Source organism: Lithobates pipiens, unplaced genomic scaffold (assembly GCF_037356315.1).
Source record: "Lithobates pipiens isolate NorthernLeopardFrog02 unplaced genomic scaffold, aLitPip1_a1.2 Scaffold_8, whole genome shotgun sequence".
Lineage (NCBI taxonomy): Eukaryota > Metazoa > Chordata > Amphibia > Anura > Ranidae > Lithobates > Lithobates pipiens.
In genome coordinates, this window is record NW_027507903.1 from 480,234,536 (window position 1) to 480,261,906 (window position 27,371).

The 27,371-nt window shown below is 45.4% G+C and overlaps 1 protein-coding gene across 1 annotated transcript in view; it reads right to left on the bottom strand.

Moving 5' to 3' along the window:
• LRP6 (LDL receptor related protein 6) overlaps positions 1-20,898 on the bottom strand; it is a 146,910-nt gene extending 126,012 nt beyond the window's left edge. The window contains exons 1-2 of the mRNA XM_077468806.1: positions 20,713-20,898; positions 5,912-6,305 (exon numbers count right to left, since the gene is read on the bottom strand). Of these exons, the coding sequence (XP_077324932.1) occupies positions 5,912-6,305; positions 20,713-20,770 (452 nt within the window). The 5' untranslated portion in view covers positions 20,771-20,898. The remainder of the gene's footprint in view (positions 1-5,911; positions 6,306-20,712) is intronic.
• Between the last annotated feature and the right edge of the window lie 6,473 nt (positions 20,899-27,371).

Sequence of the window (27,371 nt, forward strand, 5' to 3'; positions counted from 1 at the left end):
TGTAAGCTCTAACGAGCAGGGCCCTCTGATCCCTCCTGTATTGATTTGTATTGTAAGTGTACTGTCTGCCCTCATATTGTAAAGCACTGCGCAAACTGTTGGCGCTATATAAATCCTGAATAATAATAATAATAGTGAACTTTAAGGGCAATAAAGGATAGAATGACATTTCAAAGTTTTGGCTTCATCTACACCAGTGGTTCTCAATCCTGTCCTCAAGTACCCCCAAACAGGCCATGTTTGCGGGTTTTCCTTTATCTTGCACAGGTGCTTTAAATCAGAGTCAATGGTTTGGTATTATGGACAGCTATTTTAAATTGGCTGTTAACCCACTTTCACAAATTTACACTATCCGCTCTGTCTCGTTATACAGTGGCCCCGTCAATTTTATATAAAAAAAAAAAAAAAACTCCTCCTTTACCGTATTTCATGGCGGCTCATGTAACCGGCTGTCTCCCCTCTCTGCCCATCTGACAGAAGCAGCGGCGGAGGGGGGGGTTGGTACGGCGAGGTGTCCTCGCTGCGGCAAAGTAGGGTTTGTTTTTTACTAAAAAACGGGCACTGTATTTAGGAGACAAAATGGATAGTGTAAAAATATACTGGTTATTCCTGTAGCAGGAGGGAGATGGTGAGGCACTGTGACTAGGTGAGACACGAAGGGGGGGGTTACAGGAGACAGACACAGAAGAGCAGGCTGTGGATGATGGAGGTGCGTAGACAGACCACAATGTCAGGGCTTAGCAGCCATGATTATTGTGGTCAGTTTACATAGGAGAGGGGGGAAACTGGCAATGTCAGTCAGGTATGTTAGCTGTCACAGGGGTCCAGATCACCCAGGACAAACACTGTGCTGTATAAAATGCTTTACAGGATCCATATTTATTGTTTTTGGGTTAAGAAAAACTTTAAGAGACATTCCCAAACATGGCCTGTACACAAAATGATTAACCACTTCCCGACCAGCGCACAACGATGTACGTCGACAGAATGGCACGGGCAGGCATATTGGCGTACATGTACGTCCAATATTCGTTGCCACCGTGCCATCGGGAGCGTGCCTCCGGCGGCGCGCTCCCACGCTGGTCGGGACCCCCGTGAGTCCGGTCGCGGGACCCGCGGACTCGATCGCCGCGGGCATCCCCCCGATCGTCTCACGGAGCGGCCGAATGGAGGAAATGCTGTATAAACAACATTTTTCCATTCTGCCTAGCAACTAGTGACGCTGATCTCTGCTCCATGTGATTGGAGCAGAGATCAGTGTACACTAAATGAAAGCCCAACCCCCCCACAGTTAGTAACACACCCCTAGGAACACTTAACCCCTACACTGCCACCCACTGGTTAACCCTTTCACTGCCAGTGTCATTTACACAGGAATCACTGCATTTATATAGAAGTGATTACTGTATAAATGACAATGGTCCCAAAAATGTGTCAAAAATGTCCGATGGGTCCCCCACAATGTCGCAGTCACAATAAAAATCGCAGATCGCCGCCATTACTAGTAAAAAAAATAATAATAAAAAATTAATAAAAATGCTATAAAACTATCCCTATTTTGTAAACGCTATAACTTTTGCGCAAACCAATCAATAATCGCTTATTGCGATTTTTTTTACCAAAAATATGTAGAAGAATACATATCGGCCTAAACTGAGGGAAAAAAATGTTTTTTTATATATTTTTGGGGGATATTTATTATTACAAAAAGTAAAAAATAATGCGTTTTTTTCAAAATTATCGCTCTATTTTTGTTTATAGCGCAAAAAATAAAAACCGCAGAGGTGATCAAATACCACCAAAAGAAAGCTCCATTTGTGGGAAAAAAAGGACGTTAATTTTGTTTGGGAGCCACGTCGCACGACCGCGCAATTGTCAGTTAAAGCGACGCAGTGCTGAATCGCAAAAAGTGGTCTGGTCTTTGACCAGCAAATTGGTCCGGTCTGAAAGTGGTTAAACTAGCTGCATACTTTTTTTTTTTTTCTTTGTAATATATTTGAGAATGCTAAGGAGCAAAACAGATATCACCTTTTACTAAAACTTTTATATGACTTATCCTGGCATAAGATCTAAATTTTGATCAGAGTATTCATACAGGAGACAAATATTGTTGCATAAGGGATATTAATACAACAATGTGTAGTAAAGCACCAGGAGTCCCCCAGCTGAGAGAAGACTAAAATATTCAAGAGATACTAAACCGATGCATGGGATCCTGCAGGAAAAGCATGAGACATAGTATTTTATCATGACATGGTTATCTTCCCCGGAGGCCCAAAGAAAAAGAACCCAATTAATTTGTCTGCATGTGATGAGGCTCGGAGCTTTGGCAGCACTCGGCATCTGATTGCACGCTGCTGTGTACACCTGGCTGCGCATCAAAGAAAAACATTCATCGTTTCTACAAGTAAATAGAAAGCAGACCTCTGGATTAACGCCTGCATCTAATTCCAAGTAACTTCAGCCTCAAATCTGACACTGGATCAAAAAATAAAAAAATTATATGTAAAACTGAGGCTGATCACCGTATTTTTAGGCTACACGGGAAAAAGAAAAAAGAAAAAAAAAAAAAGGGAAATAGTATTAGAGAAGCTGTCATAATCTGAAGCACATAAGTGATGTTCAAACATTAGACCAGGCCACACACAATCAAGAATGTACTCCATCTTGACCACACATGCACTGAAAGACAAGAACATTCTGCAGCCTGGCCAACGTTTAGGAACACAATAAGAACACTACACAATCTGGTAACATGTGTACAATATTAGCCAATCTTCCCCCAAGTACCATAAAGAAGCAGATAAAAAATGTTTTCAGCTGACCATACACTATACAATCCGATTGTACATTCTACGTTAGCTTTATCAACTATGTAGTTTAACCACTTAAAAAAGGGCCGAGCCTCTGTGATTTGTCATTTATAAGTTAAAAACATTTTTTTTGCTAGAAAATTAAACTTAGAACACTGTATTTGCGCTGCGTTCTTACAAGCTCACTTTTTTTTTTTTTTTTTTTTTTTATAAAACACACTCTTGAATTAAAAAATAAGTTAGCCCACTTTTTTTTCTTTAATATTGTGAAAGATATTACACCCAGTAAATTGATACCCAACATGTCACGCTTCAAAAATAGCACCCACTCGTGGAATGGAAACAAAACTTTTACATTTAAAAATCTCCATTGGCGACGTTTTAAAATAAAAAAATAAAATAATATTTCTACAGGTTGCAAGTTTTGAGTTAGAGGAGGTCTAGATCTACAATTATTGCTCTCGCTCTACCGATCACAGAGATACCTTACATGTGTGGTTGAACACAGTTTTCATACGTGGGCGCGACGCACGTATGTGTTCTCTTCTGCACACGAGCGCGGCTGGATGGGGCGCTTTTAAAAATAAATTTAAAAAAAACTCTTATTTTACCTTTTATTTTTACACTTATTAAAAAAAAAAAAAAAAAAAAAAAACTTATACAATATTTACAAGGAAATATTGTATCCTTACCAGGGGGGGGGGGGGGGGGGGGGGGGTGATGAACAGCAGCTCCCTGATGAAGATACGATATTGCCCCTTGTATCGACACACGTAGGGGAGGGGACTGGACAGCGCAGGAGACAGCTGGTCTACCTTATGGAGTAGGAGCACACAATCTCATCCACGGCTTGGCGCTATTAAGGCATGCTATAGAGCACCAGACCCATGTGAGTGCCCTACAATAGATTTTATTTACTGCGAACAAAGCCCTTTTAAAACGGTATCACACTATGGAGTTTTTTTTTTATATTTATATGCGAGGAGGCTACATCTTTGAGCAGTGTTTGGACCTTGCAACCTAACCTGGAATACGCTTTGATAATTCAAAAGCATGTATTGACCAAACTTAATTGCGAGGTCGCAAGCTCTGAGGTGAGCGGCCATTACCTTGGGGTGGGGAACACCTGAGTGTAATCACTGCTGCAGATTTCTATATTCAGTGTCACCTATCAAGTTACATATATTATTGCTGTATTAAAAAGTGGAGTTCCACCCCAGAAAAAAAAAAAGTCATTAATGTGCATGAAAAAATAAAAAACGTCCAAATGTATTTACTTTTAGTTTTTTTAACCTTTTTATGCCTGTTGCTATGTGGTCCCTCTAAATCTGCCTCCTTCAGCGCCTGGGCTCCTGACATCACTTCCCTCGGCGCTGGAAGGGAGATCGCCTCTCCCCCTACCTCTAGGCAATTTGGGACACGTGACAGGTCCCAGATTATTGCGCGGCCAGTCATGGCTCACGCATGCGCAGTGGGTGCCTTACAGTTAAAATGCCAGTGCCACCGAGCGGAGGGGGGAGACAAGCGGGGCTTTGATCCCCCACATTGCTGGACCCTGGGACAGGTAAGTGTCCGATTATTAAAAGTCAGCAGCTGCAGTATTTTTAGCAGCTGATTTTATTTATTTACTTTTTTAAGCGGAACTCTGCTTTAGCCACTTTCAGACCGGACCATTTTGCTGGCTTAAGACCAGACGACTTTTTGCGATTCGGGAATGCATTGCTTTAACTGACAATTGCACGGTCGTGCGACGTGGCTCCCAAACAAAATTGATGTCCTTTTTTTCCCCACAAATAGCTTTATTTTGGTGGTATTAGATCACCCCTGCGTTTTTTTTTGCGCTATAGACAAAAACAGAGTGACAATTTTGAAAAAAAAAAAACGCATTATTTTTTACTTTTTGTTATAGTAAATATCCTCAAAAAAAAAAAAAAAATTATATATATATATATATATATATATATATATATATATATATATATATATATATCTTAATAAGCGATTATTGATTGGTTTGCGCAAAAGTTAAAGCGTTTACAAAATAGGGGATAGTTTTATGGCATTTTTATTAATTTTTTTTTTTTTTTTTTTTTTACTAGTAATGGCGGCGATCAGCAATTTTTATTGTGACTGTGACATTACAGAGGACACATCGGACATTTTGGGACCAGTCATTTATACAGCAATCACTGCTATACAAATGCAGTGATTCCTGTGTAAATGACACTGGCAGTGAAGGGGTTAACCAGTGGGTGGCAGTGTAGGGGTTAAATGTTCCTATGGGTGTGTTACTGTGGGGGGCTGGGCTTTGTTTTAGTACATCGGCGTGCACCGGTCAGGAAGTGGTTAAAGGACACTAAAAACGGATCCTCGGTGGTCAGAGTATCACAAACTTATGTGCACTTGAGCACTTTTGTATCAATATTTATATTTTATGAAATGTGTGTATATCCATGCTATATGATGTTGAAAGCTGAATGGCGACTTTAGTCGCTTACATATTATTATATTCTTGGACTAGATTTATAGGTGCATCACTTTAACCATTTTGTTTTTTAGGTTTTTGCTACAGGTTCAGGTTTATTTAATTATCTGAAAAATACAGCTTTCAGAGCAATCGTAGGATAATCAGATCATAAATGCACAGCTTTCGACAACCGATCACAACAGTTCATCTGAAATTATCCAAAGGGACAAACAAAAAAAATTTCTAGTACGATATCAGATCAGACAATTTTCTTTAAATCAGTACAGTGTTTGTACAAAAGAAATGAGAAGAGCAAGACCACGCATGCCCCGTTAACAAAAGAATAAATTACAACTCAACACAACATTTTCAAAGTTTTACCATGTTGCACGAGAATTTTCATAACTGTAGTAACCTCTTTATTTTCTATAAAAGACAACCCGGCTCCCCACCCCACACACACACACACACACGACCAATACTCCAATATTCTCATTGTGTGTACGAGCCTTTAGTCAGATCTAATTCGGTCTGGGTTATCGCAAGGTAACGGCACCAATTACACTCAAAGTGGGTTATAAAATTAAAGAACTTGTTGAAAAAATTTACATTTATGTAAAGCCTCACTCACCCTCTGGTAGGATCCAGGGCAATTGCTCGTGGTTGATCCAGTTCTTGCCAGAATATTACTTTCCGTAAAGAGCCATCCAAGTTTGAGACTTCTATCCTATTGGTTTCCGAGTCTGTCCAATACAGTTTCTCTCCCAACCAGTCACAAGCCAGTCCATCTGGCGATACCAGTCCCGATATGACAACATCCTGATTGCTCACAGTTTTGTTAAAATCAATCCTCTTTATTGCTTCTTCACTCACATCACTCCAATAAATTAAGCCTCGGGAAAATACAAAGTCCACAGCTGCTGCATCCTCCAGGCCGCTGACCACCACAGTCGAGTTCCCCTTTGTTCCTCCAGCATCCACCAACCGCAGGTCACGCCGGTTGGCATATAACAGCAACGGAGACGCTAGGAAAATGTAATCAGAAGTCAGTTAGTTAGTCTCTTAAAGCCGAGAATTAATGCAAAAGTAGAAACAAAAATGTAATTAACGGAAATAGGAAACCATCGTGGCACTTTTTGGGGCATACAGTAAGTTCTTAGTGACTCGCTAGATTTCATTCACTGAAAATGTCAACCAAAAGGGATTGGTTACATATTCTCCAACCGATGATCTCCACACACAGAGAATTCTCATTGACTGACACAGAAACGGGCAGTTTATGAAGCTGCGATCCGTATCAGAATTCACACTACCTACAAAGCTTTATAAACTGCCATCCTGAGGAGAACAATCTCCTCTGAGAATGAAGCAAAGACATTTTTTCACTGCTTCATAAACAGACACCTAAATACAAATTGATGACAGGGAAAAGAGAGTTTGTCAAACAACTGTATACATGGGGAAGCATTCCTAACAATCAGCAGGTCATAATAACAACTGTACCTGTTTTTTTCAAGAGCACAGGTCTGGTGCAGGGATAAGCTAATTCACATACAAAAAAATAAAATAAAAAATAAAATTAAGATCCAAGCACAAAAAAATTAAAAATTTAAAAAATTCCAGTAAATATCCCATAGTTTGTAGATGCTATAACTTTTTCGCAAACCAATCAATATTCGTTTAAATCCCTTTCACACTGGGCGCTTTTCAGGTGTTTTAGCACTAAAAATAGCACCTGCAAAGCGCATCTCAGAGTGCTTTCACACTGGGGCGGTGCACTTGCAGGATGGGAAAAGAAAGTCATACATCTTTGTGGTGGTGTATACCCAGCTCCTTAACGGCCCCTGCCATTAAAATCAATGGGCTGCGCTACCGAAGCACTTTGACAGCGGCGCTTTTAACTTTTCCTTGGCCGCTGGAGAGGGTTAAAAGCACCCTGCTAACAGCCGGAAAACACTGCTAGCACGAAAACGAGCTGCGCTTTACCGCTATCCTAGTGTGAAAGTAGAATTATTGGGATTTGTGTGTGTGCACAACAGTGGTGTGCACTGAAGAAAAATAAATGACAAAAACAAGAAAATAGTAAACACCACATTACACTGTTCCTTCACAACACACCCCAGTGACCATGTGGTAATGCACGATGCTACGAATGGCAGCAAACACCTATTATATTGCAATTTACCAATTCATAGATGTTCTTAGATGTGATGGCTGCATTCATTTTCTTTTCCCGCAGGTGCATTTACAGCAACATTTTGATTCTTTTGTAATAAAATTTTAGCTGAAGTTTGCTTTCAATTTCTTAGATCCCTTTCACACTGAAGGCATTCTAATACTAAAAATAGCACCTGTAAAGCCCCTGAAAAACACCTCTCAAGCTTCTCCAGTGTGAAAGCCTGAGTGCTTTCACACTGGGGTGGTCCGCTTGCAGGACGAAAAAATAAATAAAAATTTAAAAAAAGTCCTGCAAGCAGCATCCTAGGGGCGATACGGGAACGGTGTATACACCGCTCCTAAATCTCCCCTGCCATCGATATCAATGGGCAGCGCTGCCAAAGTGCCTGCAAAGCTCTTCGGCAGTGGTGCTTTTTACTCCTTGTTAACCCCTTCTTTAGGGTTATAAGCACCCCACTCCCGCCCATCGCCACTAAAACTAGCGGTTCTTCACTGCCAAGGATCGGGCAGTCTGGGAGTGAAAGTAGCTTTAGTATATCAAAATCTGCTAGTGCATCAAACACTCCCCTCTCCCCAAACTGACAATGCTGCTTCCAAAAAGGTGCTCCATCACCCAGAGTGGGGAGCACTCTAATACTGGAGGTGCGATTGGTATATGTACAATATTCTACATTTTGTTTTGGGTTTAATACTGCTTTAAAGTGATATTCAGATTTAACATACTTTATTAATTCCAAAAGGGAACTTACTAAAATACACAGTTACATTCAAAAACAACAAGATTACTAACGGCAGCAATACTAAACTACTAAATAAATATTGTACTGTAATGAGCCATATTATGCTAATAAAATACTATGTAGAACAACAGATTAAAAAAAATTTAATAAAATCAAACATTAACAATGATAGTTAAGGCTTTTTTAGTTTTTTTATAATAAACACATACTTTGCTCTGTGCAAAACCATTGAACAGAGCAGGATTCTCGATCCTCCTCTTCTCAGGTCTCGTGCTGTGGAGGTACTTGTGCATGCTTGCTCCCAAGCCACCTGCGTGCGTCTAGAAGAAGCATGGCTTGGCTCCACCTCGCATGGCATGGTCCCACCACTCTCCCTTCCCACTGGTTGCGATTGGCAGCGATTGGCCCCTGCTGCTGTGTCTCAGCCAATGAGGAGGCAAAGACGTGGGAGAGTTGCTGCTGTCGTGCACATCACTGGACTGAGATGGGGCTTGGGTAAGTGTGGGCTACGGGGGAAACTGCACACCAAAGGGTTTTTCACTTTTTTTTTTTTTTTATTAATGAACGGTTTACATTTAGATGGACTTTAACATTTTTTTTATTGAAAGTTTTTTAACAATACAAATTTTCATTTGCCGTAGTCATCTGTATCCAACATGGTTACATTGATTTAAAAAAGGTTTTTGCGCAAGTATAAAAAATACTTGAAAACCTGTACCAGCCTACCCCTAATGGGTTCTAACTGTAGGCATGGACAGGCCACCAAATTTACTAAATAGTTGGGTTAAAAAAAAAAAAAAAAAAAAAAAATGAACGAAACAAAACTTGCAAATCCAATTGAAAATGTCCAAGTTGCTAGACTACAAAGATATTCACATATATGCCTTAATGGTACTTCAAACTTAAAGAGGAAGTAAACTCTCCCACTCAGATGCTTCTTTTCATTTAGTCCATTATAATAAGTAATTATCAATCTATTCTATAGCCACTGTAATCCAGCCCAAAATTGCATATTACTTACTGTTTAAAGAAAACTTTAAAAAACGTGTTTCCAGGGGTTAGGCAGTGCCATCTTAAGTATTGTTTTCTGAGTCCACAGTGGAGTGTATTTCTGCCCTTACATTGAGCACTTCATGTACTGTTAACCAAGCCTCCTTCTCAATCCAATGTTTCTATGGCAACCCTGCTTCCCTGTTCATAGCTGACTTGTTTTATTTCATAGTGTTTACTTGTGCTGATTACCTAGTGTTTGCCTGTATGTGTCCTATCAGCTTCAGCTAAGACTGCAGTACTGCTGTCCCATTCCCTGGTTTACATTGTATGTCACCTCACATGGTGTGTAGAAGGAAGCTCTGAGTGATTAGCAGCCTCCTGGGAGTTCAGTGCTGTAGGAAGTACTGATAACAGATAGATAAAACAGAGTGTGCCGTAAATCAGGGGAGATCTGGGCATGCTCAGTGACTTTTTCTAAAGAACAAAAAGGATTACAACAATACTAAGCAAGTAAGGAGATATCTACAAGCAGTGTTCATTAGGGTTTTTTATGCTGATTTACATGGGACAAAGTTCTGGGGGAGGGTTTACAAACATTTTAAGGATAAGTTAAAAGTTACTCTCTTAAGTAGTTGGATGCTCTAGGATGGGATAGCCAAGTATTCCATTTTTTATGTGATGGTGGAGTAGTTTTTATAAGCAAGCATACCTTTGTACTGAGTTTGAATATTTAGTCTGGCTATAGCTGTCGATAAATTGGGCGAGTCCCTGGATTTCCAGAGGCTAGTTATAGCTAGTGAGCCTTGCTGCTATTAGTGTATGGATTACTATTGTTCTAAATGTTGTTGGGTATATGTCCACATTTTGGCCGAGTAAGGCTGTGGCCAGAGTAAGTTTGGTTAGGTTTCCCGTAAGGTCGGCTATAAATGAAGCTCATGTGTTCCAGAAGCTTTGCAAGTTTTTACAGCTCCATAATATGCGCAGAAGGCTACCTGTCTGTTTGTTACATCTCCAACATAAGACAAATGTAGAGGGATATATTTTTGAGAATTTATATGGGGTCAAATACCATCTATACAGCATTTTTTGTGCATTATCCCAGTGTTCAATACACGCAGATTTACTGGATAAATTAATGCCTTTTTTCCCCATTGGTCCCAAAGGAATTATTGAGCCAAGTCTTTCTCCCATTTAATCATGGGTGCGTTTTTATTATTTGGGTAGTTAGTTCATAGAAAAAAGGAAATTCCCTTTTTTTTGGTTATTACGTTGAGTAAGAAAGTGGTCACATTATTGAGGGGGATTTATATAGGATTATTGGGATTGAGCTTTTAAAAAAAATAAAAATGGGTGTACTTTCCTAGTTTGCTTAAAATTATCATTTTATACTGCAAAGGTAGATTTATATAAAAGAGGATATCCTTCCTTGACCCATTCATCAACATTTAGGCGTATTCTGCAATAATTAAATGTTCCCGTTGGTACAGATAGTATGGATTTTTTTTTTTTTTTTTATGACTTTAGTTTTGGAAAGTATATGCTTCCAGGCTATTCATATAGCTCTGATACTAAGCAAGTTAGGTTATTCTTTGGAAGTATAGAGTAAGTTATTGCCAGGGCGTATAAGTCGTGTCTTTTGGTGGCTTCTTTTTCTATGTTTAACCATCTGTGGTAGAGAACCAAAATTTCATCTGATCCAATAAGGTTGCACAATAATAATTCTTGATGTCAGGTAGATTCATTCCTCACAAAGATTTTTCTAGTGGTTAAAATGGAGAATGCCACCCTGTAGTTTTTTCCGTTCCATACACTATTATATATTTTGTATAAAAAAAATTGTTGGGATTGGTAAATGATCTAAAGTAGTATAATATTTTAGGCAGGGTTTGCATTTTAAATGCAGCTATTTTTCCTACCAAGGAAAGTTGCGTTTTTTTGTATATTTTGTAGGTCTTTGTTGACTAGACCTATGCCAAAAGGATTTTTACCTTAATACTTAGAATGCATTAAGATTAAAAAAAAAAAAAAAAATTCTGCTTTTAGAATCACCAAGTTTCACGTTGCTTACCATTTGACACCATCCAAATGCATTTCAAGAGCAGACAAAGGCTAGGGGCCTTTTGTTCCAGACATGGACGGGGCTTTTCTGGTTTACAGAGTTAGATATATTCTGTAAACTCTGGACGACAGGCGGAGTCCCTGACAATCAACAGGGCCTGTAGAGAACCGAGGCATTATGTATCTAGCTCACATCTGCATTCCATTAGCTTTTTCTGTCTGCAAGCCTTGGTTTCAGCTACATGTCAAACACTTTAAACAATCGCCACTTTCAGGCCTGAAAAACTGTATAAATATAGATTTTGTAAGGATTCCTGGAGAGTTTCACAAATCAAAATTATTAGCTGTTTGTTTCTAAAGAAGTCTGCCACTGAAGGCGGATAAAGATTTCCAGGTGTGTGAACAACATCAGGCGAGATTCATAAGCTGTATAGAGCAAGAAGATTCTCCGTTAAAAGCTGTGAAAAGACTGGCAAGCATCCCTCATACTGTCTGTCCCAGAGTGACCCTAACAAAAGCAGACTGCACACTTTTCCCCAGAACTGTGCTCATTACTGACAGTGCAGGCAGATGGGGGAGGAAAGTTTCTTCAGATGTTAACAAGCGGCTTTAGTATATTTTCTGCACAGTGCAGCATGTTTACCATACAGCGGCCATACGCTGACCCGTAGAAGACAGCATAATGCATTATTTAGGAGCCAATCAGCCCAATCTAGAAGCCAGACTGCATTTTTAGGAAGTGAGGCCAGGGAATACGTTTCCACCAATAAAAAATAAAATAAAAAGTGAGGCATCAGCTATAATATTCTAGAAACACTTGCTCTCTAGATTTGTCAATCCCCGACACTGACAACACCTAGTTTTGAAAAACCTGAGGGACACTTTCAAAACACTTGCATTTTTGCTCCATAAAATGCATTATTTTCAATAGCAATCCCATTCTTTCCTATGGAGCTAGTTTACATCGATGTGCTGCAGTTTAGTGTGAAAAACAAAGAAACTTTGGCCCAGTCACACCTACACATGTGCATTACTGTGAACAGTGTAAAGTCAGTCTTAAGGATTTTAAGCCTGTTGGCACCAAAGCATGGCTGTGCTAGTCTGTGGTGCAGTTAGTATTCAAACCACAAGTGCAACTAAAGCTGGTCAACACAATTCGACTTTTAGCCAATCCCTGTGAATTTTGCCTGGCGACAAGGCCTGAACCAAAAGCTCTCTTTCAGAAATCAAAAAAAGAGAAGGGCATAAAAAATAAATAAATAAAAAAAGTCAGCTGAACAGTGACTGCAGCCAAATGCAGTAAGAATCCCTTTCACACCACACCGCCCATTACGTCGGCGGTAAAACGCCACTATTTTTAGTGGCGTTTTACCGCCGGTTTTGCGGCGCATTTCGGCCGCTAGCGGGACGCTTTTACCCCCGCTAGCGGCTGCGAAAGGGTTAAAACCGTCGGCAATAGCGGAGTTTTGCCGGAGGCAATACAGCGCTGCCCCATTGATTTCAAAGGGGAGCAGCGGTGGAGGAGCGGTAAACACACCGCTCCCTCACCGCTCCAAAGAAGCTGCTGGCAGGACTTTTTTCTGACATCCTGCCAGCGCACCGCTGCAGTGTGAAAGCCCCATACAATGGTGCAGCTTCTTTAGGACGGATTGCAGGCGCTATTTCTAATGCTATAGCGCCTGCAAAATGCCCTGGTGTGAAAGGGGTGTTACTGTTCAGGTATTTTAACAGCCACAGGTGCCAGCTGTCAGACTGCAAAAGGCGGCAGCGGGTGGTTTGTCCATTCACTCTGATCAGCATGGATAAGGCAATCTACAGATTTCTCTTGTTCAGCCCGCTGGGCTGAATGCAGGAAATTATCGTGTCCATGATCAGATTAAGGCTAACTTTAACTGAAGTTTAAATAGTTTGTTTAGCCCAAGCTGGTCTGAGCAAACTATTTACTTCACCAACAATTGCAGTGCCTATCAGCGATATATTAAAAAGGTATGTAGCCTTGTGATGCAATTTCCCCACCTCAGCCAGAGGTAGTCTGTAACAGAATACAATGCTCCCTGTGAATGGCTGGGTAGCGCTCAGCCCGGCTAGATTTTGTTGCGGGAGCAAGATAGGAGATTCCTGCCTGGCTGCCAAAACACACCACTGTATGCAGAAAGTTCATACAGAACTGACAGCCACTGCAGGTGTTACTGATGTAAAGAATTCATTTAGACCAGCGTGGTCCAAACTATTTAAACATCACTAAAACCTGGAGATCAGCTTTAAATGAGCTGTTAAGGTGTGGTGACGAGCCCAGTGTCCTCATTGGATAGATTGAAAGCAGCAGGAGCCATTGCCATCCATAAGATCCAGTGTCGTGGGAGCCAGTGACGGGGCTGAATCTTGCGGTCGGTGTTAATAGACGCAGCTGCAGGACTCGGGAGCGCACCTGCATGAGTGCACTCTATGCAGAGGAGGAGCCAGGAGCGCCACCGGGGGGGCCAAGAGGGGGATTGGGTCTGCTCTCTTGCACAGGGGAGGAAGGTATGACTTAAAAAAACAAAAAAAACAAAAAAACAAAACACACACACAAAGCTTTACAATCACTTTAAGCCCAGGTTCACACTGCTGAGTCGCAAGATACCACATGTAATTTGCACAGGAATCACCGCACATTACTGTGCAAATTACATGCAGTGTCTCTGGGGTGCGATTTGAGCCATGGATTTGTATGGCTTGAATCACACCGGTGAAACACACTGGTGCAGTACCCTTTATTGTCTACACCAGAATTGTATCGCATGGGTATTTGCAAACCGATTGCCAGGTGTTGGTAACATACACTCCGCAATGCATGGACGGGTTACGATTTAGATGCGGTGCCGAATCCGCAGCAAATTCACTCTGCATCTAGTGTGAACCCAGGCTAAGAGTTACATTCAATCTTCTGAAAATGTCAAGCTGCAGCAACAAGATTCCAAGATTTCTGCATGTGCTTGGATTGGTTCTTAAAGCGGAAGTTCACCCAAAAGGGGAAGCTCTGCTCGTTTGCAGCCGCTCCCGCTCAGATCCGCCCTCCCTCTTCCCCCCCACAGCCTTCTGGGACACATCACAGGTCCCAGAAGACTGCAGCACTATTAAAGCGCAGTAGGTAGCCACAAGGCTCCACTGCCAGTTTCCTTTGGTTAAGATTCCAGCGCTCCAAAAAAATAATTAGTTCAGGTGAGAAAAGCGCTGGATTCCTAGACAGGAAAGTGTCCTTATTACAAAAGTCAGTGGCTACAGTATTTGTAGCTGCTGACTCAATTTGGGACTGGAGCTTTTTGCCCGTTTTTTTTTTACTGTAAAAGGTCGTCTTATACGCCGGAAAATACTATAAATTTTACATTTCATACCCAATGAGTGCATCATAGGCTTCACTGGAGAAAGTGGAATTGCATCAAACAGTTTTTTGTTTTTTTTCAGTTGGCCAAAGTGCACAAATGAAAACAAAGCAAGGAGGAAACAGTAAAAAGTTATTTGGCAATCGCCAAAACAATCTCCTATTTCTTTATCTTTGTGCCCTAAAAATATTAAAAAAAAAAAAAATAGCAATTGCACTGATTGTTAGCCAGAGAGTGCTCATCAAAAAAGGATTTAATTTCCCTTTCACACACTAATGGGGGGAAAACTGTAATAGGTTCCAAATTTAACAAACTGTTTCCCTTCTGCAAGATTAATCAGATTCACCCGTGCACAGATCTGAGTGGAAGACGAATTCTGGTAGAAGCATTTACAATTAAGCAGACATCTGAAAAGTGTTTTCATTCCCACATCATACAGGAATGCAGGAGCCTTTTGTCAGTGACTTTTAACCTTTCCATTGCTGGCGAGCTACACAAAGAAAAGGGGCACTGACTTGCAGCTTTTCACAAACCAAACCACGATTTTTAAAGGAACTTTCAGAAAGCTTGCGTTTTTCATTCAAATCAAAATGCCAAAGATCATCTATTCTTGGACTCGCTTTGCGTTCACATGCGTGTGTCTGTAGTACCCAACTATTCAATACATACTTTTTTTCAATATAATTTACAGTCAAATATTATCCCCAAAAAGTCATGTGACCAAGGAAACAATCAAAAAAGGTTTCACTACAGAAATTTACTCCAAATGCCAAATGCATATGATAAAAAAAATAAATAAAAAAAAAAAAAAAAAAAAAAAAGGGGGAAAACATCAATCTTTAGTTACCATGGAAAAAAAATAATTCATAACAACTGGTGGTTTATGTAAAAGCCATTACCTCGCCAACTAATTGTGTGGGATGAGTGCTTTTACCAAGGATTCTGGAGTAATCACGGGAGAGAAAAAGCCAACATAAACAATGGCAGGTCTATATGGATCTCAAGTGGAAATGGCAATTACCTAAACTTTTAAATAGGACAAAAGCAACTGAACTGGTGGGTAAGGTAACTATTCCAGACTTAAAGTTTATTAAACCCAAAACCATAAATTAAATATTTTGCAGCTCACCGGTCCTTAGATGCGGTATCTGCATTTGTTTTTTAGGCTACTTTACTTCTATTTTCACCTAGTGATCGGAACCCCTGTATTACAGAGCTTCCACTCTAGATGAAGGAGCAACAGAGACACCTAACAAATTGAAGTCAAACGCCAGCTCACACCTTTTTAAGTATTTACAGCAAACAGTTTCTTCCGTTTAGGAAAAAGGGTTTACATGAATAAAATAAAAGATGGACCATTGTAAGCACCCCTGTCAGTGCTAAATGGTTTGTCTCAATCCTCTAACTGCTATATCTGCAGGACACCTGAAAATGCCTAAAAAAATAAAAAACGAATAAAGCCATTACATCTAGGAATTGGTAGGCTGCAGTATAAAATATTTGCTGTTAGGTTCAATACCGCTTTAAAATGAAAACACAGCAGAGAAGGTCTGCAATACACCGGTCTCTTCAAAACCAAGCTTATTATGGCTGCAAGAAAAATGAAAAAGAAAAAAAAAAACTTTTTAGCCAATAAAATACTCAAAGGCCAAGAGAAGTACCCCCTCATGTTTACTCTGTGTCATCTTTTACCTACTGAATGTTGCTAGTACATTGCACAAAGTATAGGATCTGTCTGTGCAAGGGACCATCAGTCCCAAGAGATAAAGGTGATCTAGAAGAAGTTGGCAGTTCTGATGACCAAGAAGTAGGTCTACAAACATTAACCAGGGTTACATCAACAGTGAGATGGCAAAATCCAGCCCAAATCATAGATTGTCTGCAGATTGGTCAGCCATTAGTGTACACAGCACTATAACAGCCGATATTCACCCCTCCAACCTACTTCATTTTATTACTTCTCAACTTGGTCTGCCTATGATGCCATGCCAGTTGCCAACTCCTATCGCTAGTGTCCCCATCTCCCTCAACTTCTGCCTCTAGTATTATGCCAACCCTCAACATCCTCCTACTCCTGGTATAGTGCCAGCCCTCCCCATTCTCCACTATGGTGACAGATCACCATACTGCCAGATCCACCCCCCTCCCCCGTATGGTGCCAGATCACCCCCCCCCCAGTCAGTATGGTGCCAGATCATCTCTCTCCCCCCCCCCCCCAGTCAGTATGGTGCCAGATCATCTCTCTCTCTCTCCCCCCCCAGTCAGTATGGTGCCAGATCATCTCTCTCTCTCTCCCCCCCCCAGTCAGTATGGTGCCAGATCATCTCTCCCCCCCCCCCCCAGTCAGTATGGTGCCAGATCATCTCTCTCCCCCCCCCCCCCCCCAGTCAGTATGGTGCCAGATCATCTCTCTCTCTCCTCCCCCCCAGTCAGTATGGTGCCAGATCATCTCTCTCTCTCTCCCCCCCCCAGTCAGTATGGTGGCAGATCATCTCTCTCTCTCCCCCCCCCCAGTCAGTATGGTGCCAGATCATCTCTCTCTCTCCCCCCCCCCCCCCAGTCAGTATGGTGCCAGATCATCTCTCTCTCTCTCTCCCCCCCCCCAGTCAGTATGGTGCCAGATCATCTCTCTCTCTCTCTCTCCCCCCCCCCAGTCAGTATGGTGCCAGATCATCTCTCTCTCTCTCTCCCCCCCCCCCCCAGTCAGTATGGTGCCAGATCATCTCTCTCTCTCTCTCCCCCCCCCCCAGTCAGTATGGTGCCAGATCATCTCTCTCTCTCTCTCCCCCCCCCCCCAGTCAGTATGGTGCCAGATCATCTCTCTCTCTCTCTCTCCCCCCCCCCCCAGTCAGTATGGTGCCAGATCATCTCTCTCTCTCTCTCCCCCCCCCCCAGTCAGTATGGTGCCAGATCATCTCTCTCTCTCTCTCCCCCCCCCAGTCAGTATGGTGCCAGATCATCTCTCTCTCTCTCCCCCCCCCCCAGTCAGTATGGTGCCAGATCATCTCTCTCTCTCCCCCCCCCCCCCCAGTCAGTATGGTGCCAGATCATCTCTCTCTCTCTCCCCCCCCCCCCCCCCAGTCAGTATGGTGCCAGATCATCTCTCTCTCTCCCCCCCCCCCCCAGTCAGTATGGTGCCAGATCATCTCTCTCTCTCTCTCCCCCCCCCCAGTCAGTATGGTGCCAGATCATCTCTCTCTCTCCCCCCCCAGTCAGTATGGTGCCAGATCATCTCTCTCTCTCTCTCCCCCCCCCCAGTCAGTATGGTGCCAGATCATCTCTCTCTCTCCCCCCCCAGTCAGTATGGTGCCAGATCATCTCTCTCTCTCTCCCCCCCCCCCCAGTCAGTATGGTGCCAGATCATCTCTCTCTCTCTCCCCCCCCCCCCAGTCAGTATGGTGCCAGATCATCTCTCTCTCTCCCCCCCCAGTCAGTATGGTGCCAGATCATCTCTCTCTCTCTCCCCCCCCCAGTCAGTATGGTGCCAGATCATCTCTCTCTCTCTCCCCCCCCCCCAGTCAGTATGGTGCCAGATCATCTCTCTCTCTCTCCCCCCCCCCCCCAGTCAGTATGGTGCCAGATCATCTCTCTCTCTCTCTCCCCCCCCCCCCCCCAGTCAGTATGGTGCCAGATCATCTCTCTCTCTCTCTCCCCCCCCCCAGTCAGTATGGTGCCAGATCATCTCTCTCTCCCCCCCCCCAGTCAGTATGGTGCCAGATCATCTCTCTCTCTCCCCCCCCAGTCAGTATGGTGCCAGATCATCTCTCTCTCTCTCCCCCCCCCCCCAGTCAGTATGGTGCCAGATCATCTCTCTCTCTCTCCCCCCCCCCCAGTCAGTATGGTGCCAGATCATCTCTCTCTCTCTCTCCCCCCCCCCCAGTCAGTATGGTGCCAGATCATCTCTCTCTCTCTCTCCCCCCCCCAGTCAGTATGGTGCCAGATCATCTCTCTCTCTCCCCCCCCCCCAGTCAGTATGGTGCCAGATCATCTCTCTCCCCCCCCCCCCCAGTCAGTATGGTGCCAGATCATCTCTCTTCCCCCCCCCCCCCAGTCAGTATGGTGCCAGATCATCTCTCTTCCCCCCCCCCCAGTCAGTATGGTGCCAGATCATCTCTCTTCCCCCCCCCCAGTCAGTATGGTGCCAGATCATCTCTCTCCCCCCTCCCAGTCAGTATGGTGCCAGATCATCTCTCTCTCTCCCCCCCCCCCGTCAGTATGGTGCCAGATCATCTCTCTCTCTCTCCCCCCCCCCCGTCAGTATGGTGCCAGATCATCTCTCTCTCTCCCCCCCCCCCCCAGTCAGTATGGTGCCAGATCATCTCTCTCTCTCCCCCCCCCCAGTCAGTATGGTGCCAGATCATCTCTCTCTCTCTCCCCCCCCCCCCAGTCAGTATGGTGCCAGATCATCTCTCTCTCTCTCCCCCCCCCCCCCCAGTCAGTCAGTATGGTGCCAGATCATCTCTCTCTCTCTCCCCCCCCCCAGTCAGTATGGTGCCAGATCATCTCTCTCTCTCTCTCTCCCCCCCCCCCAGTCAGTATGGTGCCAGATCATCTCTCTCTCCCCCCCCCCCCCAGTCAGTATGGTGCCAGATCATCTCTCTCTCTCTCTCTCTCTCCCCCCCCCCCAGTCAGTATGGTGCCAGATCATCTCCCCCCCAGTCAGTATGGTGCCAGATCATCTCCCCCCCAGTCAGTATGGTGCCAGATCATCTCCCCCCCAGTCAGTATGGTGCCAGATCATCTCCCCCCCAGTCAGTATGGTGCCAGATCATCTCCCCTCCCCCCCAGTATGGTGCCAGGTCATCTCCCCCCCCCCCCCAGTCAGTATGGTGCCAGATCATCCCCCCCCCCCAGTCAGTATGGTGCCAGATCATCTCTCCCCCCCCCCGTCAGTATGGTGCCAGATCATCCCCCCCCCCAGTCAGTATGGTGCCAGATCATCCCCCCCCCCAGTCAGTATGGTGCCAGATCATCCCCCCCCCCAGTCAGTATGGTGCCAGATCATCTCTCCCCCCCCGTCAGTATGGTGCCAGATCATCTCCCCCCCCCCCCCGTCAGTATGGTGCCAGATCCCCCCCCATCCCCCCAGTGTGGCGCCAGATACCCCCCATCCCCCCCCCCCAGTGTGGCGCCAGATCCCCCCCATCCCCCCCCCCAGTGTGGCGCCAGATCCCCCCCATCCCCCCCCAGTGTGGCGCCAGATCCCCCCCCCCATCCCCCCCCCAGTGTGGCGCCAGATCCCCCCCCCCATCCCCCCCCAGTGTGGCGCCAGATCCCCCCCCATCCCCCCCCAGTGTGGCGCCAGATCCCCCCCCCATCCCCCCCCCAGTGTGGCGCCAGATCCCCCCCCCAGTGTGGCGCCAGATCCCCCCCATCCCCCCCCAGTGTGGCGCCAGATCCCCCCCATCCCCCCCCCAGTGTGGCGCCAGATCCCCCCCAGTGTGGCGCCAGATCCCCCCCATCCCCCCAGTGTGGCGCCAGATCCCCCCATCCCCCCAGTGTGGTGCCAGATCCCCCCCCCCCCAGTGTGGTGCCAGATCCCCCCCCCCCCAGTGTGGTGCCAGATCCCCCCCCCCCCAGTGTGGTGCCAGATCCCCCCCCCCCCAGTGTGGTGCCAGATCCCCCCCCCCCCCAGTGTGGTGCCAGATCCCCCCCCCCCCCAGTGTGGTGCCAGATCCCCCCCCCCCCCAGTGTGGTGCCAGATCTCCCCCCCCCCCCCAGTGTGGTGCCAGATCCCCCCCCCCCCCCAGTGTGGTGCCAGATCCCCCCCCCCCAGTGTGGTGCCAGATCCCCCCCCCCCCAGTGTGGTGCCAGATCCCCCCCCCCCCCCGTGTGGTGCCAGATCCCCTCCTGCCCCTGGTATAGTGCCCTCACCCCCCTCCTGCCCAAGGAGTGTCAGTCCTAACCCCTAGTGTAGTGCCAGTCTCCATATCCCTCAGTATAGTGCCAGCCCCCGTTCCAAAGTATGGTGCCAGTCCCTCCATCCACCCATCACCTGGTAAGGTGCCAGTCCCCTAGGGTCCATCCCCTGGTGTGGACCCCCCCCCACCCACACCCGGTCGGGTGTCCCTCAGACAGAGCCCTGGACGGACGTCACTTACCCCTCAGCAGGCAGCCCAGGCCGCAGAGCAGCAGGCTCCTCAGCATGGCGCTCCACATATTGTTACCGGCGGGGCCCGGACATGGCGGCGGCTCCTCAGTGCTCCCGGCTCCCCCGGTTGCCCCTCTCCGGCCTCTCCATGATGCGTGTGAGCTTCCTCTCCTCCCCCTCTCCCGCCTGGCTCTCCCCTCCTGCCGCGGACTGATATTTCGCCTTGTCTCCCCGGACCGTCCGCTCCTAGACAGGCTTCGGCGGTTCCGAACCCGGTAGGGACATCCGTACTCCCTGACCAATGTTCTATAATCGCCACATCTGCCACCGAGCTGCAGAGCCGGAGAACCCGGCGGAATTCCACAAGGACTATTTTCTCTCCTCCCTTCCCCCTCATAAAGCCGGAACTACATTTCACGGGCCTAGCCTGAGAGAGGAGGAATCTTCATCCCCGGACTGGAGGGATGCGGTTCCCAGCTCTGCTTTAGGAGGAGGAGAGGAAAGCGGGCAGAGACAGTCTTCATAGAGCCTCACAAGACGCCACTGTGTGTGAGAAGCCCGCTCCATATTGTGTCCGTACACGGGCTGTATACTGTACAGTGTTCGCCTATACCTCATGTCCACATAATTAAGTGACCCCATATATCACCAGTATATAATTCCAGGCAGTGCTCTATACCTCCTATATAATGTCCACACAGTATTCTATACCTCATATATCACATACACAGTATTCACATGGTGCTCTATATTTCATATATCGCCTAGAAATGCCATAACTCATATGTCTCCTTTATAATGTCCACACAGTGGTAGATACCTTACATACAACCTATATAATACCCATATAGTCAAGGCTGTCTGTAATATTAATTGGACTCTGGGCAAACATTTTTTATTTTTTTTTGCCCCCACTCTGAGACATACAATAAATAGCAGCTAGACTCAAAATCAGTTCACTGCAGCAGATCAGGCAGCAATTGGTTGCCAGAGGTTACAGCACACAATAAGGCTCCGTGATTAGTTGCTAGAGCTTACAGCACATAATTTCTGCTTGCTGATTGGTTGTTAGAGGTGACTGCACATTATTACTGCTAAGTGATTGGTTGCTAGAAGTTACTGCACATCCTTACCACTCACTGAATGGTTGCTATAGGTTACTGCACATCAATATTGTTGCTCACTACTTGGTTGCTAGAAATTACAGGAGATCATTACTGTCCACTGATTTGTTGCTGAAGGTTACTGCACATCATTACGACTTAATGGTGCTAGAGGTTAGAGCACATCATTACAGTGCCGTGATGAGGGGTGCACTATGTACAGAGTGCAGGCTTGAGGGGTGCGCTGTGCAAGGAGTGCAGGGCTGAGGGGTGTCTGTGTATGGGTACAAAGCTCTCTTCTCCAGTTCAGAGCTCCCCCCAGTTCCTCTCCCACCACCTAGAAAATTTCAGAGTGGAGCTGCAGAGTACTCACAGTGTGTCTGTGCAGGCTGCCAGTCAGGAGGAGCTTCTGTCTGTGTAAATTCTCCGCTCCTCCCTCCTCTGCTCTTCTATAGCGTTTGGCGCTCGTGCAACTTCCCCACCCCTTCCTCCTCTGCTCTCTCATAGAGATCGATTTATAGAGGTGGGAGGGGTTTGAGCGGCCGTGGGGAGAGGAGCGCTGTCACAAGGTGCAGCTGCTTTGTGCCCCCCAACAATGACTGGGCCCTGGGCAGCTGCCCTTTTTGCCCCGTGGTAAAGACGGCCCTGCATATAGTGTTCTATACCTCATACAGTATATTGCCTATATATAATGTCCATGGTGTGTTTTATAACTCGTATATAGGGCCTATATAATTTCCATACAGTGTTCTGTACTTCTTATATCACATATATATTGTCTATTCAGTGTACACTATATCATAAACCATCTATAGACTGTCCATTTAATGTAATTATACCTCATATATAGCCAATATAATATCTATACTGTGTTTTACTCCTCAAATATCGCCTATATAATGTCCACACTATGTCCTATGTCTTATAAATGTAGCTCTTACCCCCGAATGAGCGGCTGATTAAATTTGGGCTTACCGGTACCTTCTTGGCCTCGTATGTGTCTAGGGGTTTCCCGAGGTAGATGGCCCAAAGAACTGTAGAGACAGACACTGGATCCACCTTAGAGATTTTTATTTGTAAAATGGTAGACAAAAGACAGTCTCTCAATAAAGGATAGTGGGAATAGGTAGGAACTTCAGGTACTCTTGGAACTGCATAATTTTCTCACCATAGCATCCAGAGAATAGCCATTCGCAACTGGATATTACAGCCATCGGATAAATCTCCTCTAAGCAGATTTAGCAACCGATAGATGGTTCAGATAGAGAAAAGTCTCTGCCACCGACTTGGTTGTAGAACTTGTAAATGCAAAGTCTCTGCCACAGACTTGGTTGTAGAACTGAAGGATATTCAAAGTTAAGAACCCTCGTACGGTACCAGTATCTTACAGCTGGTCCGGCGATACCATACAAGTGTGGATTCACCTGGTGACTGTAAATTTAGCTTCCAGGCTCTTACCGAGAAGCCAGCCCCCAGCATGGCCCTCTTCTGAAGAGTCCTCCCCTGGTTGCTTTCTCAGTTGCTGGGCCTCTCCAAAGACGAGGCGGCACCGGACCACCTTGAAATCCTCCTTCCAGTTACTGTGCCTCGTGGTTGCCAGCCTCGAGACTCGGAAAATAAAGGATCCGAACCCCAGGCCATAAGGGCCCCTGAGGGCTGGTCAGGAGGACCAGGACCAAGAAGACGGAACAATCCTCTGGACCAGAACCCCGTATCTCGTGACCTCAGCACCTTAAGTGCCCCCTCCCAGAATGCACAGCAAGGTGACACGCTCACTGGTTGATTCCGAGAGAGATTGCCACCCAATGCGCCCCAGCGTTCTTATGCTTGCCAGAGGTTGGGAGCCCGCCCGGCACTACATACTCCCCCTGGTAATTTAGACTATGTCCTCATCGTCTGGCTAAGAAAATGTCTAAAACTAGAAAAATTCGAGTACATGAACGTTAGGGTTTGGAATGGGAAAAGGAAAGGAATGTAAAACACGTTTAAACATCACAGTATATAAAACCATTGACACAAGTAAAGTATACATACACCACCCAATTCCTGCCTATCTACACCACCCATTCTCCAGCAGCTTTGATAGACGATCTTGGTGAATCCTGAAAAAGAAAACACACAAAAAAAAAACAGAGCGGCAGAGTCTCTCTTAAAGTGGTTGTATACTCGATTTTTAAACTTTTACCTACAGGAAAGCCTATAATAAGGCTTACCTGTAGGTAAAAAAATATCTCCTAAACCTGTACGGTTTAGGAGATATCCCCCTCGGTATGCGCCGCTGACTGCAGCGGCGCATGCGCACAAGGGGATTCTCGGCCTGAAAATCCGGCAGTGGCCGGCATGAAATCTCCCGCGCGCATGCACGGGAGTGACGATATCGCGGCTCCGGCCACTCACAGCGCCGGAGCCGCGATACCCGGAAGAAACGCAGAGGGAGCATGTCAGCTCCCTCGGCGTGGATCGGGCCAGATGACGGGGCCTCGTTCTAAGGTAAGTATTTCATAATGAGCTAGTATGCGGTGCATACTAGCTCATTATGCCTTTTGCTTTGCAGGTTTAAAAAAATAAAATAAAATGTGCGGGTTTACTACCGCTTTAAGTGTGGGCAGGTTTACAGGCTTTGGCAAAGTCACACTAACGGTGGTCAGAGTTTCTGCCTGTGGCGATACGCTCCTTGAAGTAAGGGCTAGCCAGCCCAAAATGTCTGTACAGGTAGCGGCCACATCATCCCCTGTAGCGGACAGGGAGTCTAACTCGGAGTCCTGGATTTCTTCCGCTGGCAAATAATTAGTCACAGTCTTACTCACTATTTTGTTAGACTTCTCCGGGGCAACCTTCTTTCACCGATTTGGTCCGGCCGGACTTGGGGTTGGTCTTCCACTGTGGCTGCAGAAAGCCTTTGCACGCTCCACTTTCTCCAAAGCGGGCATAGTGTCATCGGTGATGGTGGAAGAATTGATGTCCATCAGCTCCGGAGTAGTTCCTCCGACAGTAGCCATAGTGGAAGCGGTGGCATCTCTCTCAGGAATGCTAGCGGGCATCGCAGCTGTGGAAGGCCTCACCAAAGAAGTATAGGTGGCAGACTCTTCTGTGGCCCAGTCTATGTGGTAGGCCTTTGATAGACTGCTCCACTTTGAAAAAGCATTCCCCACAGCCAGGACAGCGAACAAACGGCCGAGGGCTTACAATCAATCCTTTACATTTTGCACACAGCATCCCAAGGACCTCGATGTCTCCCGATGCAAACAGGATGAAACACCCTTGAGGAGCCAGGCGCATCCCTGTATCCCTGTAAAGTTGCTGGGCCTCTCCAAAGACGAGACGTCACCGGACCACCTTGGAATCCTCCTTCCAGTTACTGTGCCTCGGGCTAGCCAGCCTCGAGACTTAGAAATGGACAGATCCGCACCCCAGGCCACTAGGGCCCCTGAGGGCTGGTCAGTAGGACCAGGACCAAGATGACGGAACAATCCTCTGGACCGGAACCCCGTATCTCGTGACCTCAGCACCTTAAGTACCCCCTCCCAGATTGCACAGCAGGGTGACACACTCACTGGTTGGTTCCGAGAGAGATTGGCACCCAATGCATCCAACCAGACAGCGTTCTTATGCTTGCCAAAGGTGACACCGACACCTATGGCCAAGCAGAACACAGTGCAGTGCCAAACTGGTACTGAGACCATAATTTAGAAAAATTAACCCCAAAACCCAACTGTGGTTTTAGGAACACATAAATTTGCAAAACAAATAGCGTGTGCTCATTGGGAGCCCAGCGCTACATAAATCCTTTATACAATATATAGAGTGTTCTATACCTTATATATCACTGATGTAATATTCATACAGTGCTATATATCTCATATATCACCTATAAATTCCCATACAGTGTTTCATAACTCATATATCACAAGTTTAATATCCATAGTGTCCTACACCTCATATATTACCTGTATAATGTCAATTAGACACATCAGCAATACCAAAAGACCTGCAAGTCAAGGAAAACAACTGTGGTGGATGATCGAAGAATTCTTTCCCTGGTGAAGAAAACACCCTTCACAACAGTTGGCCAGATCAAGAACACTCTCCAGAAGGTAGGTGTATGTGTGTCAAAGTCAACAATCAAGAGAAGACTTCACCAGAGTGAATACAGAGGGTTCACCACAAGATGTAAACCATTGGTGAGCCTCAAAAACAGAAAGGCCAGATTAGAGTTTGCCAAACAACATCTAGAAGAGCCTTCACAGTTCTGGAACAACATCCTATGGACAAATGAGACCAAGATCAACTTGTACCAGAGTGATGGGAAGAGAAGAGTATGGAGAAGGAAAGGAACTGCCCATGATCCAAAGCATACCACCTCATCAATGAAGCATGGTGGTGGTAGTGTCATGGCGTGGGCATGTAAGGCTGCCAATGGAACTGGTTCTCTTGTATTTATTGATGATGTGACTGCTGACAAAAGCAGCAGGATGAATTCTGAAGTGTTTCGGGCAATATTATCTGCTCATATTCAGCAAAATGCTTCAGAACTTATTGGACGGCGCTGCACAGCGCAGCTGGACAATGACCCGAAGCACACTGCCAAAGCAACCATAGAGTTTTTTTAAGGGAAAGAAGTGGAATGTTATGCAATAGCCAAGTCAATCACCTGACCTGAATCCATGCATTTCACTTGCTGAAGACAAAACTGAAGGGAAAATGCCCCAAGAACAAGCAGGAACTGAAGACAGATGCAGTAGAGGCCTGGCAGAGCATCACCATGGATGAAACCCAGTGTATGGTGATGTCTATGTGTTCCAGACTTCAGGCTGTAATTGACTGCAAAGGATTTGCAACCAAGTATTAAAAAGTGAAAGTGAGATGGATGATCGTTAATCTGTCCCATTACTTTCGGTCCCTTAAAAAGTGGGAGGCACATATACATATAACAATGTAATTCCTACACCGTTTCACCTGATTTGGATGTAAATACAGTGCCCTGCGAAAGTATTCGGCCCCCTTGAACTTTTCAAACTTTTGCCACATTTCAGGCTTTAAACATAAAGATATAAAATTTTAATTTTTTGTGAAGAATCACCAACAAGTGGGACACAATTGTGAAGTGGAACGAAATCTATTGGATATTTTAAACTTTTTTAGCAAATAAAAAACTGAAAAGTGGTGCGTGCAAAATTATTCGGCCCCTTTACTTTTAGTGCAGCAAACTTACTCCAGAAGTTCAGCGAGGATCTCTGAATGATCCAATGTTGTCCTAAATGACTGATGGTGATAAATAGAATCCACCTGTGTGTAATCAAGTCTCTGTATAAATGCACCTGCTCTGTGATAGTCTCAGGGTTCTGTTGAAAGCGCAGAGAGTATCATGAAGACCAAGGAACACACCAGGCAGGTCTGTAATACTGTTGTGGAGAAGTTTAAAGCCGTATTTGGATACAAAAAGATTTCCCAAGCTTTAAACATCCCAAGGAGCACTGTGCAAGCGATCATTTTGAAATGGAAGGAGTATCAGACCACTGCAAATCTACCAAGACCTGGCTGTCCCTCTAAACTTTTAGCTCAGACA